Genomic DNA, 20,742 nt, shown 5'->3' with positions numbered 1-20,742 from the left:
ATAAGAATGATGGGTGGATTTGGTCACTCAGACCCTTCAGGAATCTCTGGGTGGTGTTTCTGAAAGCAGAAGACCTGGTGGGTAGCATCGTAGGGTCTCTGGGTCTCTGCAGTGACACTGTTGACATTTTGAACATCGTAGGGTGTTGAGCAGTGTCCTTGCCTTCTGCTCAGCAGACCTCAGTGACACCCCCACCCAGTGATCAACACCCAAAGGTTTCACGGTTTCCAGTCCCTGCCGGGTGTGCCTGGAAGTGCTGGGGTGGAGGGGAGCCAGGTCTCCTCTTGCCTTGATGGAAAGAGGCTTTGTGATCAGCTGAGGCCCTGAGGGGACAGTGCTCAGCGTTAACACTGGCAGGTGGCTCCTGAGGAGTTGAGCAAGGCGATGAGACTCCCCCGGGACCAGGAGTCGACTCTGTGGGGCTCAGGCGGACGATGGCAGGGTCTTTTCATAAAGCAGTGACATCCTCACCTCAAACTTACCATGAGCTTGTCCTAAAGGTATTTTAAAGAAAAGTTGTTCTTTTTCTTTAAATAAATAAAATTGAATTGTATGAGTTTCTCTACTCATTTATCAAGTTGCTTGATTTAGCTAGATAATCTAAAGCCCTGTATGGTGCTTAACGAGTAGTGAATGTGTGAAATAACTTTGCTTGTTGCACACTTGATTGAGCCATGGTTGCCTTGTTCTTCCATCCACAGATTGGTCGGTTGTTGCGGGTTATTATGCAACCTGGAAGGCCTTTAAACAAAGATCTAAGGTTATGAATCTGATGTTCTTGGGGCTGAGCCTTGGATTGGGTCTCTCTAGCCACAGGCAGTTTCCTCCAGGAACTCTGTGGACGGCCCATGGACTTGACTCCTTGAGGGAGACTTTAGGGACAGTCTTCAGAATCCAGTATTGCATTGGAGGGAAGACTGTATTAGTAATTGAGCAAATTAGAAGACATGGTTTGAACCCTCTGTCCCCAGAGTGTGCCATTCATCTTCAGCCCATAATAAATCAGCAGCCATGTGTTTCAAAAAAAAAAAAAAGAAAAAGAAAAGAAAGAAATGCTGTATTTGTGGTTCCCGAGTCACAGGGCCTTGGGTCACCCTGTTGATAGTTTTTCCCAGTTTACAGCATGAGGGCATGCATTTGAATAAACACAGGTTTGCATAATCTTAAGCAAGGATTGTGACACACTGTTGATGTGAGGAAGGGTCTGTGTTCATACAAGCCCTGAGAACAATAAATGTTGTCCACTGCTATTTCTGTGTGTAAAATCATTGAAATTTGGCACTGAGAAATGAAACCAGTCGTTTCTGGTGTAGGATCACCAGCCAGAAATCCTCTAAACAACCAGACTTAGCTGGAAGCCATTCAGCTTTGTGAAGTTGGAATCTCTTTAGACAAAGATAGCCAGAAACTTGATGCACTTTCTCAAAGTGTGGTCTGAGTAGTGACCCCAGTCTGTGAACTTTCTGTCAGCACCCTGTGCTGAGATAAATAAATTGAGAGTTAGATTTTAGAGACATTTATAGTAATTTAGTAATTTTGGATCTGTGAAAATAAGTAATGGAAGTTTATACATATATATAAATTAGTTTTTTTAAACCCTTCCATTTTTCTAATAATTCGGGTTTATACATATATATGTACATATATTTAGTTGTTGATGGACCCTTATTTTATTTTCTATGTGGTACTGGGAATCGAACCCAGTGCCTCACACATGCTAGGCAAGTGCTCTACCACTGAGCCACAACCCTAGTAATTCAACTAAGTTCACTGCATCATTGTGGGTATGCAATAGGTTATTTATATTTTACATTTATTGTACTTTGCAAAAGGAGCAGCCTATAATGGACTTAAAGTATTAAAATGTGGTGCTTCATCCCATTTTATTGTTCTGTAGGACTTTCTAATTAGAAAGAAGGCCAGTTTGGATTAAGCCTGACAATACTTTGAAAGAGATTAGATCATTTTTATCTTTGCCACTTGAAGGGTAAAGAATCAGTGTAACAAAGTATGGATAACAGCAGCTTTTGCAAGAGTAGCATTCTTTTACAGCAAATAAATTTAATGTTCAGAAGCAATATTTAAATTTAATTGAACCTGTCTCTTCAAGCACTGAGTTTAAAGTGTGCTTCCTTATGTGATTTCTATTGCAATAAATATTTAGCTAAGTAAGAAAATAGTGGGCACCGTTGTGTTTTCTGGTTCCCTCAGGTGCTCCTGTTCCTTGGTGTCCTCGGTACCCCTCTGGGCTCCTGAGCTGGTGTGTGTGTGTGGCAGGGCTGGCACCCAGGGCCTGTGCCCTGTTGGCAAGTGCTCTGCCACTGAGCCACGGGCCGGGGTTTCCTTTCTCTTCTTGGGCTCCGCCTTCTTTTCTGGAGAGATGTGTAGGAGGCTGTCTGTCTGGAGCTCACCTGGGGACATCAGGCAGATGGGGCTTGGGCTCTGCTCTGCTGCTACTTGGTCCATGTACAGCTTTTAAAAACACTCATCCTAAGTGCTCAGTACAGCCCAGTTCTGTGTGGTCTTGAACTACCAAAGGATGCAGAAGGCCGCCACCACCCCCAAGATGCCCTCCTGCTGCCCCTGTCACCTCCCAAGTAGCCTTGGCTGTTCCTTCTGTCACCACCAGCTTGGCTTCCCTTGAACTTCAGTATCTGGAACCCTTGGTCCGTCTCCTGGGAAGCTGGAGGCTGGCCTTTCAAAGGCACCCTGTCAGAGGTGTCACGGGTCTGTCCCCGAGAGGCTGTGGAGGGGGCTGCCATAGCCTCGAGTGCGTGGTTTGTCTTTTGTTCCTTCTTGTGTGTGTGGTTGTGGGGATCGACCCAGGGCCGAGGCGAGTGCTCTACCACAGCCCTGCACCCCCAGCCCCGTCTCCTGTTATTCTTGGATGTTTTGGGGGTCATTTGCAGTTTTTAGTCCTGATTTGAAAGCTGGTATTTTTTAAGCTAGTATTCGGTGTTGCTTTGCCATTTCTGAGCAGCCCCCCCCCCTTGTGGATCGCATCTGTTTTCCCGAGTTTGATAGGTGATGTTGACAAGAGCTGCCCGCCAGGCTCCCGTCCAGGTTCAGAGCTTCTCTTCTGCCTGTTTGAAGAAGGCCGCTTGCTTGGGTGGGAGGAGGCGAGGGAGGCGCCAGTTCAATAATAACAGTTCAATAGTAGAATATTTTAACTGAAAAAGATGTGCTTTCTTTCCCTCACTGTTGGTTTAATATTGTTTCAATCAACAGTCCCTTAAGGTTTGGATAAGAACTAAGAGTTAATGTGTAGGCTGGGTGAATGACACGTGTACCCTGTAATTCCAGCTACTCTAGAGGCTGAGACAGGAGATCACAGGTTTGAGGCCAGCCTCAGCAACTTAGCCCAGATCCTGTCTCAATATAAAAAGGGCTTGGAATGTAGCTCCATGCTAAAGAGAGCCTGGGTTCAATCCCCAATATTGTGGGGGTGGGAGGGATTCAGTTTAATTTTTCAGGTATTTGTGTGAAAACCCAGCCAAGGTGAACAATTAATGATGCCTGTGGGCAGCCTGGTTCCACCTGGGGCCCAGGTGAGAGCTATTCCAGGAGGCCTGGTGTTTGGCCTACCTAGAATGATCACAATCAAATTCTTACCTTTTCTAATTTCAGAAGATTTTATCCTTTAACAGCTCAGGGTAACTCAAAAGCAAGCCAATAGGAGGGTAGCTTATTTTCTTGGGTACAGTCTTAGCCGATGTGAAGAGATGAGTGGTCAGATCACATCTGTGTGGTGGTCGGAGGGAGCTGTCTAGTCAGCTGTCGTGAGCACTTTTCCAGAGTGGAGTGTTCCCACCCAGGGGAGTGGGTGCCTTTGTCCTGTGGTCTTATTGTCCTTCAGAGTCAGAAGAAGCTTCCATTAAATGGTTAAAGTCTGAACATAATGATGGCAACAAAGTGCTTGCGAGTTTTCGCCGATTTTCCAGATACTACCTTGACTTCTCAGTGTGTCTTTCTGCTTGGAGACACATGCACAGACACAAGTGCGTATTTGGACACACATACACATGTGATTCGGCATTCAAACGCAATCTTTTCTGATAATAATTTGATAAGAAAAAATATTCAGATGCCCCTCTCTTTTGTGAGGAGGAGTAGATGTTTCTTGTCTAAATTCAAGAATGAATCCAGGTCTTAAACCAGACGCCACCCAGAGAGGTCACCAGACAGTCAGACGTATTTGATTTTAAATCCTGGTCAGCTTTGTTTTGAGGTGAGTTTGCTGCGGAAAGTGCACTGAGTTAATGTGTTTCCATACTTTGGGAATTTCAGAGATGCTGCCTACGGAAGCTGCAATTTCTACATCACTCTTCTCGACTGTTTTCATGCGGTGAAGAAGGTAAGTGACTCGGAAGTGCTCCCAGGGCTGTGCTAGAAGTGAGGACAGCTCAAGGGTCACCCAGCTTTCTTCCCCAAAGATCCATCTGCTGGAATTTTTTTGCAGGATGTGTCCCCTGTCAGAGGCATTCCATTTTCCAGCTCACATCAGAATGACACCAAACCAGGAGAGTTTGTTCTGGGTGCTGCTGCGCACGATTGGGTACAAGGGCAGGGGTGCAGCTCAGCATTAGAGCATTTGCCAGGCAGGTACAAGCCAGGCCCTGGGTTTGATCCCCAGCAGCCCCAGAACTACAGAGCAAGGGCGGGGGGCAGGGGGTGGAAAGGATATTAAGAGACAGTTTAGGAATTAGGTCCTAGATCCAGAATTCATTTTGAGCATGTTGTAATTTGAAAGAAACATTAAGTAAATAGATGACCAGTTCCAAATTCTCTTTTATTTATGTGTTTTATGTGTCTGAGTCTCACTAATACTACTCTACAAACGTACGTCTATAATACAGTAACTGAAACACAGATTTTGTTTTTCCAGGTGTTCAGTTTTCGGTTCAGCATAGGAATTTGGTTACTCAACTAGTTAAAGACTATGTAAAACTCAGTGGGTCACTGTTACTTCATCAAAATGGTTTTCAGGGCGGGGATGGGGAGTTCAGTGGAAGAGCATGCACTCAGCGTGTGGGAGGCCCTGGGTTCAGTCCTCAGCACCCCAAAGCCCAAACAAAAGACAACTGCTTGCCCAAACTGTCTCAGATAACTTGTGTATTAGGCCGTGTGTGTCTGTGTCCAGGGGACAAGGTCAGATCACAGTGCAAATCAGCAGGGCTGTCACACCACACCTCAGGCCTGCTTATTGGCTGGGGACAGCACAGGCACTGGATCAGTAGCTGCAGACAGAAGAAGCTTCCACCAGAAGCTCAAGTTCTGTGGCGGCTTTTCAGAGGCCGGAGGAACTGGGTTTTGCTTCCTGGTGTAATGAAACAGACTTTCTGGGAATCTGGGCAGAAATTGTGTCTTTAAAGGAGACTAACTGGCCTAAAACCCAGAGTCTGACCGTGGACTCCTTTTCCTGGACTGGGCAGTGACACGTGGGTGTGATCCTGGATTTCAGTCCAGTGACTGGGCAGGTGGAGCTCTTTGTGTAGGTGCCACCAGCCCTGAGCCAGCTCACGGGACCCGGGACCTCAGCCTAGGCAGGTGTTGGCCCAGGGGAAGGGGACATGGAGGCTGAGGGACGACAGCTGCAGATGACAACTTCTCGTTCTGGTTGTGGTCCCTGCCAGCTGGGCCCAGAAATGGCTAACGTAGCAGCCACATCCCCTTCAAGAGGAAGGAAGGGAACGGTTGAGGGCCTGGGACCCGTCCACTCTGACACCGACACCGTCGCAGTTCATTGTTGTTTACTGACTTGGGGGTTGTGTTCCTCGTTTGATCTGTGTTGCACCTGAGCCCAGTTAACTCTGTGCTAGGACGAAGATTCCCTTTTTACCCAATATTTGGTTTTATTCGAGGGCTCACATGTCTGAGTTTCAATTTAAACATTTTTCGTGTGTGGCTGGTTTTGAGGGTTACTGTAGATATGAAATATCATTGTGATTGTGCTTTGATTTTAGTGCTGCTTCTTGTAGGATGACCTTATAAAATTTAAAGGAAGGGACTGGGGAAGGGCCTCGTGGTAGAGTGTCTGCCTAGCCCATGTGGAACCCTGGGTTTGATTCCCTAGCACCACCAAAAAAGAAAAATTCAAAGACAAATAAGAATTGCAAGTAAACTACATTGGGAGAGGGCTGTGCTGGGGGTCGAACCAGGGCCTTGTGTGTACCAACCACTGAGCTTCCCCCGCAGCCCGTAAACCACATTTGACTGTGTCATTCTGTAGGAAAATCTCCAAATATCATGAAGTACATTAAATATATAAATGTCTTAAATTCAAGGAAGGAAAATTCATCATGGATTTGGTCTTGTACCACTTACCCTTGATTTCATTTTCCATGATCAGTAGCAATCTGAAAATATTAAATGGAAAATTCCAGAAATAAATAATGCCTAAATTTCAAATAACTTTTAGTACAGTATATTATAATTGCTCTATCTTATTCTGGGTTATTGTTAAACTTTTATTGTGCCTGATTTATAAATGAAACTTCATCATAGGAACGTTTGTATAAGAAAAAGCACAGCATACTTAGGGCTCATTGATTTTAAGCACCCACTGGGAGTCTTGGGGGACATAGTTCCTGCAAATTACGAGGAGGAAGTGCTGTAACTCTGTTTTATAAAACAAGGACTTTTTGGTGGTTGTTCTACCTCCTTATTTTACATTGATATTTCTGAAGACGGGGTTTACAGGAGTCATCCCTTGTGAACCAGTTGCCGTGGTGTTTAAGAATTCTAGCTCCTGTCCTGTGTGGCTCAGCCATCAATGAGCTGGGCGAACATGCTCTGCGAATCTTGCTTAATGTCCTCTCCTGCTGTGACTCAGCAGGGTCACAGGATAGGACAGAAAATTTTCTTATGAAAAGAATACTTTTTTTTTTTTCCTTAAAACTTTGAATTTTCGTGTTACATCTGGGCTGTTTTAAGTATAGGGAACATTGGTCTCTAATAAGACTTTAAGAATTTGCAAGTGAAGGAGTTGATGGAATGTGTGGGCTCTGTTTGGGGTGGAGCGGCCCATGGTTTCTTTCCTCTTTAGTAGCTACTTAGAGACCTTTTGGGTCGAGCATTGTGTTTTTGCTCTCAACGTCCTAATCTTCCACCATGGTGGGGTTGAGCTAATAGTTGGTTAGGATTACTTTACAGGTATGATTATTTCACTATGTATGGATAGGATCTTTGGTGAATGGAAATATAGACACAAAATTTCCTTAAACGTTGTCATGAGTCATTTCCAGATAGTGGAAGCATTTGAAAGGCATGTCCCCACTTTGTTTGAAAACTGTTCAGTGGACAGAAATCCGAATGTAATAATGCTTTTCTGGGATACCTCTTCGTTATTAGGAAATTGTTTCCTTATTTGCATCTTTGTTCTTAAAAGCTTTCTTTTGGATTTTAGGCAATGCAGTATGGCTTCTTAAATTTCAACACATTTGACCTTGAGGAGTACGAACACTACGAAGTAAGTTTTCAAGAGTAATGTTTTCAGCCCCCTTCGCTCTAGGGTGCTATAAATGACAAACGTAGATATTTAAGGTGCATAATGTTTGCACAGTAGAAGATGATTACCACAAGGTAATCGGCACAGCCATCACTCCCAGTTGGCTTCTCGTGTGTTGGTGAGAACACTCGGGGCTGTGCTCGGCACATTCTCCCATCATATAGTACCTGCTTCGCCAGATCTGCAGAACTTACTCATCTCACTACCCAGAGCCCATGCTCTGATGAAAAACCCCATTTCCCCCCCTGTTTTCAACTCTATTCACCTGTGGTATTTGCAGAAGTAAGTAAAAATCTTATGTTTTGAAAAAAAATTCAGAATGGTTTGTATGTGTAGACTAGCCCTTCATGCCTTCCCCCTTACCCGTCTCTCCAGCCCTGGTTCACAGGGGTATGGCGGGCGGGGGTTAGTGGTTGCAGCATGGAGGAGAGTGCGCCTGTGCATTATTTGTAATATTAAGTTAAAAAATGTTAGCATTGTCTACTCCCATAGACTGACAGAGCGAGACAAAGTTTATGAAGCCCTTGGCATAGGGTGTGAGGAGGTGAGTGGTCACTTCCCATCTAATGACCTCTGAGAAATGTCACTTTTGTTTGTATTAAGTCAGGACACTTGTCTCGCAATCATAGGAAGCAAACACAAGTGGCTTAAGTGAGCAGAGATATTTTACTGGATCCCATCAATTAAAAACATAGGAGTAAGGCCGGGCGCTGTGGTACTTGCCTGTAATTCCAGCAGCTCAGGAGGCTGAGGCAAGAGGACTGCAAGTTCAAAGCCAGCCTCAGCAACTTAGTGAGGTGCTAAGCAACTTAGTGAGACCCTATTTCTAAATAAAATACAAAATAGGGCTGGGGGTGTGGCTCAGTGGTTGAGCACTTCTGAGTTCAATCACTGGCACCCCCCCCAAAAAAAAAAAAAAAAAATCCAGGAGCAGATATTCCTGATGCTCAAGCATGAACCTGTCTAGTGCTCAGACACTTAGAGAAGCTGGACTAAAGCAGGCGCTGTTCCCAGACCAGCCCTTGAGAGCCATCAGGGTGACTGCAGCAGCCTCCACCCACCAGGTCAGCACACTCAGGAGAGAAGAGTGCTGAGTTCCAGCACAGACCTGGGAGTGCGCCCGTCGGCCTGGCCCAGCACCAGCCTGTGCTCCGTGGAGGGGTGTGGAATCTTCTGGCCAGACTTAATTCTCTGGCCTGCCCAGAAGCTGGGGTACTGGGGTCAGCCTTATCAGACAGTCCAAACAAAAATGAAGAAAGTTGGGGGTGTGTGTGTCAGGTAGGCAGAAACCCCACAGGTACCATCTACATTTTTAAAAATAGTATTTTTATTTCTAAAACATTTTAAAATGTTGAGCCTGGTGTATTGACACACGCCTACAATTCCAGTGACTCGGGAGACTAAGGCAGGAGGACCACAAGTTTGAGGCCAGCCTCAGCAACTTAGTGAGACCCTTCTGAAAACATAAGGGCTAGGGACATTGTTGAGCCACAGCCGTAGGGGCTCCAGCAAACTTCCAGCTGATTGGCTCACAGCGGCCCCAGCAAAATGCCGCAGTCTGGCTGGGCACAACTCAGGAGCCACTTATCAAGCAGAAATGAACTTTATTTTTAGAACACACAGGCCACACCACAGAGCTCTTCAGGAATTCCCTCAGAGCCCAACTGCCACCACTGGCTTCTGGTGAGCCTCTCAACCCACCACTCCTCCCTCTCTTGAGGCCATTGGCTGGGTTGCGTGGGCGGGGCCAAAAGAGTCCCCCAATGAGCAGCTCCGTGGTCTGAAAGGGCGGGGAAACAGCCCAATGAGCATCACTGCAGAGGAGCCAATCAGCTGGAAGTTTGCTGGGGCCGCAGTGAGCCAATCAGCTGGAAGTTTGCTGGGGCCCCTTCGGCTGTGGCTCTCAACAGGACATGGCTCAGTGGTAAGCATCCCTGGGTTCAATCCCTAGTACTGGGGCAGGGAGGGAATAAATAAGTAGTTTGGTTTTTAAGGCTCCTTTCTCCTTGTGGGTAATGGGAAAGGTGTGTGCTGAGGCCTCCTTCAGGTGGAAGCACTTGGAGATTCTGGTTCATGTTTTTGGTACCGGGTGGAACCCAGGGGTGTCTAACCCCAACGCACACCCCAGCCCTTTTCATACCTTATATTTAGAGATGTGGCATCACAGAGTTGCTTAGGGCCTCGCTAGGTTGCTGAGGCTGGCTTTGGATTCTCGCTCCTCCTGTCTCAGCCTCCCCAGCTGCTGGGGTTACTCCTACCATGGTTATTTTGAGCCTCAGACCCTCAGATAATGGAGAGGTGGTTCCTCTGGCAGCATTTCATGCGGTCATATGGAATCCTTAAGAATAAGAGATTTGCAATTGATGAATTAGGTTAATAATGATAGTTCTTGCAGTGGTGTACCAAAGATGTAAAAAGCACATTTTAGGACTCACCGAGTTTAACTTTTCTTTATGTCTCTATAACAGTAACTCACCCCAGACTCTGTAGAGTGTATTGGAGTCATGCACTTCCTTTCTGTGCCTATCCCTATAAAATCGAACGTTTACAATAAAACATGTTTTCTCTATCTAGGTAAGCCAAACGCTGGAACACCAGCTGGTGTCCTCCCTCGATGTCGCCCTAGTGAGAAGGGAGGTGGGAGGAGAGAGAGCCCACAAGTGAACTGTGCTGCTCTTCCCTTTGCAGAGAGCAGAAAATGGAGATTTAAACTGGATAATACCAGACCGCTTCGTTGCCTTCTGTGGACCTCACGCAAGATCCAGACTTGAAAGTGGTATGCCGTCCTGTGGGGCCAGTGGATATAAATGTCCCTTCTGTGTTTTCCTTTGAAGAAGACCAGAGAGTTAAACTCAGCTTGACTGAGTTTTTATTATCCAAACACACTTGGTCATTTGAAGTCATCATTCCACTTGGATTTTAACTCGTTTTATTCTGTTTTTTACAGTTAGAATCCAATTGGTATTACTCCCTAGCCCAGATACTGTTCCCAGTGTGCATGTGTGAATGTTACAGGTGAAACTACTGTTCATGGTTTTCTTCCTGCCTTTCACAAGATCTGGTGCATTTCTTTATGTAGGTTACCACCAACATTCTCCTGAGACTTACATTCCATATTTTAAGACTCATAATGTCACTACCATTATTCGTCTGAATAAAAGGATGTATGATGCCAAGCGCTTCACGGATGCTGGGTTCGATCACCACGATCTTTTCTTTGCCGACGGCAGCACCCCAACCGATGCCATTGTCAAAGAGTTTCTGGATATTTGTGAGAATGCCGAGGGTGCCATTGCCGTGCACTGTAAAGGTGGGTTCCAGGGGTGGTTGAGGGTGGCGTGCACGTGAACGCTCGGTTCCATGCCAGGACACATGGCACGGCCTATATTTTTAAAGCAAGGCTTTCAAAACCCTGGATCCATGTGAAAAGTCTAGTAAATTATTTTTATAATGAAAGGCACTCATCTATTTGCCAGATACCCATTGTGTGCCTGTGGTATGGCCAGTTCTGGGAACGCCGGTGAGTACGGCAGATTCTCAGGAGAGGTGGTCTTCATGGAGACCTCTGTGTTTTCCGCAGTTACAACAGTGCCTGGTATATAATGTTTTCCAAATGAATGGCTGTGGGATAATGCAGCATATAAATATGCTAGGATGTACTGAAGTCTTAAGGGATATATTATTGTTAAGAAAAATCCAACATTAGGGAAAAACCCAGCAAACTCTGAACTCCAGAGTTAATCACTGTATTTGTAGTTACAACTATAGCCACAATGTGATAATATCCATGTTCAGTTTCCAGTGAAGAATTCTCATGCATTCAAAGAAAGCAGAAAAGTGTAATCAATTCAAAAGGAAAAATGAGTGAACAGAAACTGTCCCCGAGAAAGACAAGCCATGGGCCTGCTAGACAGGTATTTTAAAACCACTTTTTTAGACGATGCCAAAGAGTAAAAAGAGAATGTGGAACATGTCAAGAAAATGATGCATGAACAAAATGGACATATCAACTTAAAAAAATATAGAAAGCAGGAGGAAACCAGGAAGAAATTCTGGAAATGAAAATTTTATTGGAGGGATTCCAGAGCAGTTTGGGGAAGCAGGTAAAGAGTTAGTGATTATAAAAACAGAAGCATGATGGACGGGCTCAGGAGGTCAAGGGTAGTGTGTTTTCTGTCATGCGGAAGCTAAAGAGGAAGAGGAAAAGGAAAAGAACGGTGCGGGGTATCTCACCAGAATCAAAGGAGGTCGATAAAGGAAAGGGACCGAGGGGAGGGAAGGGACTGCCGAGGAGTGATTTGTTGTGTCTGTGTTGTGTGTGAACGTGGCGCAGCAAGTCCCAGCAGCACGTACAGCTGTGACACAGGAATTAAAAACTGTGGGAAGAAAATAGAACTGTGAAGAGACAATCGATTCCGAGGAAGAGAAGGATAACAGGGAAGAGCCCTGAGCAGAGTCCTTGGGACACAGTCCGGCTGCCCTGCTGTGGGTCCTGGGAGCTCCGGGTGGGGGGGGGGGTGGAGAAGGGACTGCACAGCTGAAAACGTCCCAAACTGATGAAAGACATGAATATGGACATCCAAGGAGCTCAGCCACTCCGAGAGGACAGACTCAGCTGCTCACATGAAGACACACTGTAATCAAATTGCCTAAAGCTGGAGACACAAAGTGCTTTGAAAGCAGCCAGAGAGACAGAGGTTATTCACCGTCTCAGCAGAAACCGTGGAAGCCAGAGGCAGGGGGTTGATAGATCCAGTCAGCCCAGAACCCTAGAGCTTCCCTGTAGTCTGCAAAAGTCCCTAAAAAATGAGGGAGACACTGAGACATCCCCAGGTAATCAAATGCGGGGGGGAGTCGTTACTGCTAGACTTGTACTACAAGAATTGCCCGAGAACATCCTTCAGAAAGCAGAAATGAAAGGACACTAGGCAATAACCTGAAGGCACGGGAAAAATAAATGTCTTTGGTTAAGGTAAATAACGAACAGTTATAAAGCCTAGTCTCACTGCAACTTATGATAACTTGTAAAATTGCTTTTACTGCATCTTTTTTTGGGGGGGTGGTATCTGGTGTTGAACCCAGAAGTACTCTACCGTAACCCCAGCCCTTTTTATTTTTTTACATTGATACAGGGTTTTGCTAGGTTGCACAGGCTGGCCTTGAACTTGCAATCCTCCTGCCTTAGCCTCTTGAGTCACTGGGATTACAGGTGTGCTCCACCGTGCCCGGCTTATTACTATAATTGTTGTAATATAAACATTAGAGTTTGCAAAATAAGCAGTGGAAAAACAAAATAAAATGCAACCAAACTCAGGAGTGGTTCTTTAAAACTTAGCTACGTTGCTAAGCTGCTTGATGGACAGAGATCACGAACGTCAGGAATGGAAGTGGAGACACTACTGGGGTTTCTACAGGAATAACAGGACAATAAGAGAGTCCCCTGAGCAATTCTGGGACAAGCTGGGTAATCCAAATGAAATGGACCCATTCCTAGAAACAGAACCTACCAACCTTGAATCATAATGAGAAAGAAAATCTGAACAGGCCACTAGATCATGAGATGGAGTCAGCAAGCCAATTGTCCCACAGGGCAGCGCTTGCTAAGTCTTCGGGCGAGACCAGAGTTGCCCTAAGACCAGAGCAGACAAAGCTGACGTGAGAAAAGTTGACTAGACCAGTAGCCTTTGCAAACATTGATGGAGAGATTCAGAACAAAGTGCCAGTAAACTGAGTCAGCAGTGTACTGAAGGGATCATCCACCATGAAGTAGTGTTTATCCCAGGGTTACAAAGGTGGGCCAGCGTACAAAGACCAGTACAATACTCTACGTTTACACAAGGAAGGACGGCCCACATGAATGTCCATCAGTGCAGAAAAGACATCTTGGGCTGGGCATAGGTGGTGCATGCCTGTCATCCCAGCATCTCATGAGGCTGAGGCAGGAGGATCATGAGTTCAAAGCCAGCTTCAGCAACTTAGCAAGGCCCTAAGCAATTTAGTGAGACCTTGTCTCTAAATAAAATACAAAAAGAGCTGGGGTGTGGCTCAGTAGGTAAGTGCTCCCCAGTCCAATCCCTGGTATCAAAAAGGAAAAAAAAAAAAAAACATTCTAAGGAAATATTGGTGTCTGAATTACCTGTCAGACTCAAGCAATTGTCTTAAAAATGGCCAGTAAGTTCAAGGAGAATATAGATAATTAAATGAAATCAGGAAAATGATACATGGAAAAAAGATTGGTAAATTTTATGGTAAGTGTTTTAGCTGTACCTTAAAAAGCCACTCAAGCAGACATAATCCAACACTGGTCATTTCGTTTTTAAATTATACGGTGCAGTCAAGCTTATTCTCAGCCAGGGCACTTTTGCCTCCCCCAGGGAACATTTGGCAATGGTACAGAGACATCTGTTTCTTAGTGTTCACAAGTTGGCAAGAGGTGCTTGTTCTGTCTCGCGGGTAGACATCAGGGAGTTGCTAGACTTCCCACAAGGCACAGGATTAGCCACCCCACAGGGCCATTCCCAACGCGGTGGAGGGCCCTGGCTGAGGTCTAGTTAGAACCCGAAGAGGATTTGACGCAGGAGCGCTGGATGAAGACCCTAGGAGGCGGGAAGCGGAGGTGCATTAAGAAGCATGTCTGTCTTGTGGGCTGCTGGGACAGAGCGCCACACCCTGGGTGTCTTAAGTAACAGACCTTATTTTCCCCACAGTTTGGAGGCCTGTGACCCCAGGCAGCCTGAGGTGGTGATGCCCGCAGGGTTGGGCTCTGGCACAGTTTCTGTCCTTGACTTGCTGAGTACTGTCTTCCCTGAGCTTTCTCAGGGCTTCTTGGGTCTTTTCCTTTTCTTGCAAGAAAAGGCCCCTCCCTTCCAACCTCGCTCAACCTTATTTCTCTCCAAATATGATCACTTGAGCAGTTAAGGCCACGTACACTGAGGTAGTGGTGAGTTCAGGTCCTGTGATTCTGCTTTCTGGCCCCTCAAAATCCATGTCTTTGTGGCCTTCACTCACTGAGTCACAGCAGCCCGATGTCTTCGTCCATTTGAACACCTACTCCAAGTCCACAATGTTATCTGGGGCTGGAAGGTAGCTTGGTTGTAGAGCGACTGCTTAGCCCATCCTCTAAATCAGGTTCGAGAGACCCTGGAGGTGAAATCCTCCCTGCGGCAGGTCTCCTCTGCAGCTGTGAGCCTGTGAAATCAAGCAAGCCGTGTGCTTCCACGACGCAGTGGCCGAGGAAGTGTAGGGTGGACACTCCTCTTGCAGAAGGGAGAGGTCAGGAGAGGCCCCCAAGCAAGTCCAAAACTAGCAAAGCAAACACCATTGGATTTTTTTTATTAATATTTTTTAGATGTTAATGAACCTTTGTTTCATTCATTTATTTACATGTGGTGCTGAGAATTGAACCTAGTGCCTCACACATGCTAGGCAAGTGCTCTACCATTCAGCCCCAGCCCCAGCCCCACCATGCTCTCTCTAGAACTTATTAGGGTGGTTTTTCTCTTTTTTTCCTTTCCTCTCAATATGGCTAGCCTGAGAATTTCTGAACCTTTAGTTTCTGGTTCCTTGTTGCTTACCAAGTCCTCTTCACCCATCATTTTGCACTCAACTAGCCATCAAGGAGAAGCCAGGCTGTACCTTTTCGCTTCTTTCACCGATTTCTACTAAATCTCCAGGGTTCTCATTCACAAACACTGCCTTCCGAAAAACACGGGGTTGTGTGCTGCTAATTTGCCACTTAATTACGACTTCCCTCCAGTTTCCAGTAATGCATCCTGCATTCCACCTGAGGTGACCTGGCGTCACCCTCAGCATCCGTATTCCTAGCAACAGTCCTTTCAGGGCCTCCTGGGCTGGTTTTGTTTCCCCCTCCTCTTAGCAGTATTGGCAAATGAGCTAAAGGCCTTGCCCGTGCTAGGGAAGCATCTTCCGCACAGCCACACCCTAGTCCACAGCTTTTTTTAACATGCCTCAAAACTCTAAAGGCCCCTGTAATTCTGACCTTAAAGCCACTTCTGCACGCTGGTGTATTTGTTACAGCAGCATACCTTTTCTGATCCACATAAGTATTAGGATCTTCTAGGGAACAGAAGCAATAGGGGTGTGTGTGTATGTGTGTGAGAAGGAATTGGCTCACGTGAACATGGAGTCTCGTGAATCCCAAATCTGCAGTGCAGACTGGCAGCCACTGTGATTGGGCCCTTGGGTGAAGCGCAGATGCAGCTGGGAGGAGACTTCTCTGGGACATGGGTCTTTTTGTTCCATTCATTCCTTCAGCTGATTGAATGAAGCCCACCCACATTACGCGTGTGCTCCCTGAAAATTCTTCATTTAGATGTTAAATTCACCCAAGCACTCCTTCCCAGCAGACACGGCACACGACATTAGCCATCTCAGGGTGTAATGTCGATCGTCTGGACACGAGGAAAAGAGGGCAGTTGCAGTAGATCTGGGGCTGGGGGCTGGGGCTGTAGCCAGGGCTGTAGCCCATCGGCAGAGTGCTTGTAGGTCCTAATTGGATGCGATTTTAAGGGCAAGACTTGGGTAAGATTCAGGGCCCTGCTTGAGAATCCAGCGACTCTCAGTCTCAGCTACACCTCAAGTTATGGGGGGGATTTTAGAAACTCTGTCCAGCACCAGTCTTTAAAGCTTCCCGAGGTTCCAGTGTATAACCAGCCCTGAGACCCAGTGGTGAGATAAGCAGGATCATGGGAAGTCTTAAAATTATTTTTCACCTGCCCAGAAAATTTTAGAGTTTGCAAGACGAGGTTTCATCCGCTGGTTTGTTTTCCTAGCTGGCCTTGGTCGCACAGGCACTCTGATAGCCTGCTACATCATGAAGCACTACAGGATGACAGCCGCCGAGACCATCGCATGGGTCCGCATCTGTAGACCCGGCTCTGTGATTGGGCCCCAGCAGCAGTTCTTGGTCATGTAAGTAGACAGGAAGCTCTTGTCATTGCTTGGGGACACACACATGTCTGGAGACTGGGGAGTTAGTTTCTAGTAGGGGCAGTCTGGTCGGAAAGTGTCGCTCATGGATCCTTCTGGAAAGCTGTGTTTTGTTGTTGCTTGCATGCTGTAGGAAACAAGCCAGCCTCTGGATAGAAGGGGACTACTTTCGGCAAAAGTTAAGGGGGCAGGAGAACAGAGCACATCGGACAGCGGCTGCCTTCTCCAGACTCCTCTCGGGTGTTGATGACATTTCAATAAATGGTGTGGAGAATCGGGACAAGCAGGAACCTGAACCGGTAACTGAGCGGTCCCCAGCACTGTCCCCAGCACCATCCTCAGCGTGCTATTGTCGGTGCTTTATGTGCTGTTGAGCACCTTGTAGGGCGATGGAGAAAACTAGTCAGAAATCAGAAAGCACATATTATTATTAATAACAAAGCACATATTCTCAATCGAGGGGCCATGGTCACATAGTTCTTCATACGTATAACCCTCGCTAGGAACATTGTCCACACAAGAGCTAAAACAAATTTGTGTGTTGTCCCCAGAATTAAAAATTGGTTTTAGTTCTCTAGATGATCTGGTGGTTCCCTGCCCTGGCCCACCTCTCCCGACTGCTGACTCGGGAACTGGGAGAGGACTCATAGAGGGCTGTGGTACCACCTGTCGTAAGTGGCATGGTGACATTCTATAAAGAATGATTCCCAAACTGAAAACCCATGTGCCACTCCACTGTCCGTAAGCTCTGTCACCAGAGGGCCATCGGGGTTGGTGCCTGTGAACTTGATATGTGGCTCGTTCGATTTTGGAAAGAGAAAAATGTTTTAAAGTTGAGCAGAAACTCGTGTGTGTGTGTGTGTGTGTGTGTGTGTGTGTGTGTGTGAGAGAGAGAGAGAGAGAGAGAGAGAGAGAGAGAGAGAGAGAGAGAGGGGCTGCTATGCTTTTCTGCATTAATAAATGCGACCTGCATGGTTAGCTTGGTGTCTTTGTACTTACACAGTACAGCGATGATGAGGAAATCAGTGGAGTGACACAAGGTGACAGACTCCGGGCCCTGAAAAGCAGAAGACAATCAAAAACTAACACTATCCCGCTCACGTGAGTCTGGTTTCCTTTGCTGTGGTTGGTCCTGCTTAGTGTGGGTGGGTGGTCGCGGCAGAGTCCCCTGCACTCTCCTCCAGCCGTCAGCCGCCAGCCCCTGGTTGCCCTCTGCGGTGGGTGCTGATGGTGGTCAACATCCAGGGCTGCTCGCCTGGGAAGCCCTCGGCCGCCCGCCTGCCCACGTCTTTGTCATAACCCTGGAAGCTGTGCTGGGCCAGGCCAGCCTGTGCTTGGTGGACCACGGTGCTGCCCTCGGGGGACGCCAGCAGAGTTGTGATGACGACTCTTGATGTCCACTACCCACCACAGGTTCCCTGTTCTGCTCCAGTGGAACCGTAGAGTCATCGTGGGAAGTGGGGACTGCAGTGAACTGGTCTAGATGATACTTGGGTAGATTTCCTGTTGGGGAGTTATTTTCAGATTGCTGCAGATACAGCTCGTGAGACTAGGAAGTGCCACCGTGGAGGGTGTGTCCCCGTGTGTCTTCTCTGCACGTCGCCGGCTTGGAGTCAAGCTCACGGCCATCCTGGGCTGTTGGGTGGTGTGGAGGGTCAGATTCCATGGCCATCGTACTTTTCCTAGGTTTTCTCGGCGAGTGTCCCCCTGACTTGGGTCCCTTCCTCCTAGTGACCTCCCTTCACTGTGGGCCAGCAGGTTTCTGGCCTTCGTCACGAGGAGCGCGTCATTTATTTAGGAACATCCTGTAACGTGGTGAGGAGCTGACCGCTTAACAAATCATTGACGTGAGCAGGGACAGGCTTTCTTTTTAATTAGAAGTGGTCCAGTGGTGCCACCCCGTAGATTCAGGTGCTGAGGTCACATTACACAGCAGGCTCCCCAGGAAGGTCTTACACAACCCCAAGCGGAGAATCAGGTCTTCCATCCAGAGTGCCCTGTGAGTGGTGCTGACGTCAGGTAGGCCCCTGCACAGCCGTGCCTTCCGTGGGGTGCGTGTCCTGTGAGTAGATACGTGGAGTGCACTGTGGGATACACTTCAGACTCAAGGCCTTTGATTTGATTTGATTAATTTTTTTTCTTTATTTTTTTGGAACGGGGTTTTGCTGTGTGGCGAGGTGGGCCTTGAACCTCCTGGACTCAAGCCGTCCTCCTCCATGCCTCCACATGCCCAACTCATTAAACTTTTTTGGGGGGAGGGGTACCAGGGATTGAACTCAGGGGCACTCAACCACTGAGCCACGTCCCCAGCCTTTTTTCTATTTTATTTAGAGACAGGGTCTCACTGAGTTGCTTAGCGCCTCACCATGGCTGAGGCTGACTTTGAATTCGCTATCCTCCTGCCTCAGCTTCCCAAGCCGCTGGGATTCATAAGCTTTTTTTTATCTGAGGCCTTAGTACTTGTTTTTGTTTAGAAAATCATCGTCCTGGAATTAGACGTGATGGGGGAGGGTAGGGAGGAGGCCCGAGCAGCCTCTGAGACTCTTCAGTGCCCTTGAGTTCCTGGGGAGCTCCTCATAATGTGACTGTATTTGGGGGGGGGGCTGTATGTAGCTTTAGAGAATCTGCCCACCCAGCAGGCTCCCCTGTTGCAGATGCGCTTAGGCTGCTGACCATCCTGTGACTTGCAGGCTCTAGAAAACTGACGCTTTGGGCTGTGTCCAAAGTTTCTGTTTTGTTCTTTGAGGATCTGCAGCATGGCAGGTGTGGTGGCACATGCCTGTAATCTCAGTGGCGAGGCTTGACTCTGGAGGCTGAGGCAGTAGGATCACAGGCTCAGCAACGTAGTGAGGCCCTAAGCAACTTGTGGCTCAGTGGTTAAGCACCCCTGGGTTTAATCCTTGGTAACAAAACAAAAAAGAAATTGCACTAGCCCTTTATTTCTTAATAGGTCACTGCCCTCAGGGTTAGGATTGGAATTTAGATTCTTCTTCTTTTTCTTTTTCTTTTTTAACATGGTTTAATTTTTATTGATTAGTTTGATTGGTTACCAGGGATTGAACTCAGGGGCAGTGGACCACTGAGCCACCTCCCCAGCCCTATTTTGTATTTTATTTAGAGTCAGGGTCTCCCTGAGTTGCTTAGGGCCTAGTTTTTGCTGAGGCTGGCTTTGAACTCGCGATCCTCCTGTCTCAACCTCCTGAGCCACTGGGATTACAAGTATACACCACTGCACCCGGCTTAGATTCTTCTTGGTAAAGTTTCCATTAAGTAGGGCCCTGTAGGAGATGTCCTTTAGTCGCCCTCTCCACGACCTTCAGGGGTATGTTTTCTAGAGTTCCAATCACTTGGTGCTCAGTTCTGGGAAAGTTGAGATTATAAAATTTGTAAATGGTAAGTTTTCTTTTTCCCCCTTCAGTACTGAGCCACGTCCCCAGCCCTTTTTATTCTTTAATTTTGAGACAGGGCCTGCTAAGTTGCAGAGGCTGGTTGTGGACTTGAGGTCCTCCTGCCTCAGCCTCCTGAGCTGCTGGGATTGCAGGCGTGGGCCAGTGTGCCCAGCTGAAACTGGTGTTCAGATTTTAACTACCCGGGGAACCTGCAGGTGACCCTGGATGTCTTTCTTTTCACCCGGGTACAGGATGGAAAGTCAGCTGGAATGTTTTGGCAAATGATCGTATGGTTACCTGGACTCCCTGCTTGCTGGCTGCGGATATCCAGAGTGAAGGTGGTAGGAAAATAGGTTCTATTCAAAGCCCACTTGAAGGAAGAAACTTGCTGCATCTCTGGAGGCTCTGAGAACCAGGGAATCTCTCAGGGGAGAGGCTACAGGGTGGGGCCAGGGCAGCAGAGCCACGTTAGCCACTGAGAGCAGGCCTGGATGGCGGTCCGCCTTCTCCGCCCTCAGGGTGTGTGGCTCGGCTGGCCTTCCTGGTGCAATGGTAAGAGCAAACCCACCCAAGCAGAGCTGGTGCTGCTGGGGGTCTGCCTTGTAACTGGGACCTGCAGACCAGACCAGACCCACTCCTCCCCTCCCGGCTTAGGAGTTCACAAATTTGTAGTCCACGCTTTAGAAAAATTTGAGCATTTTGTTTTTTCTCTTTAATCTCTTAATTAGTCTAAAGTCCCTGGGGGCTTTTAAATGACACAGTGAATCACCTTCCTGGCCCTTTACTGCCTTTTGGCTTGCCCTCCTCCACTTCTCAGACCCTTTTGCCCTGGGAGAGGTTAGCTTTCTTACCTTTTTTCCCTCCCAGGTCTTTGTTGGTATTTTAGAAATGCCCCAC

General features: G+C 47.2%; 1 protein-coding gene across 2 annotated transcripts in view; it reads left to right on the top strand.

Moving 5' to 3' along the window:
* The window catches only part of Cdc14b (cell division cycle 14B), a 48,551-nt gene that overhangs the window by 16,300 nt on the left and 11,509 nt on the right, over positions 1-20,742 (top strand). For both annotated transcript variants that reach the window (XM_026380490.2, XM_077792265.1), the window contains exons 6-12: positions 4,288-4,354; positions 7,406-7,468; positions 10,196-10,283; positions 10,587-10,817; positions 16,300-16,438; positions 16,590-16,755; positions 17,460-17,557. In XM_026380490.2, the coding sequence (XP_026236275.2) occupies positions 4,288-4,354; positions 7,406-7,468; positions 10,196-10,283; positions 10,587-10,817; positions 16,300-16,438; positions 16,590-16,755; positions 17,460-17,557 (852 nt within the window). The remainder of the gene's footprint in view (positions 1-4,287; positions 4,355-7,405; positions 7,469-10,195; positions 10,284-10,586; positions 10,818-16,299; positions 16,439-16,589; positions 16,756-17,459; positions 17,558-20,742) is intronic.

The sequence above is a fragment of the Urocitellus parryii genome, chromosome 13, assembly GCF_045843805.1.
Source record: "Urocitellus parryii isolate mUroPar1 chromosome 13, mUroPar1.hap1, whole genome shotgun sequence".
Lineage (NCBI taxonomy): Eukaryota > Metazoa > Chordata > Mammalia > Rodentia > Sciuridae > Urocitellus > Urocitellus parryii.
Note: the sequence above shows the minus strand (reverse complement) of the source record. Positions and strands in the feature narration are given on the sequence as shown.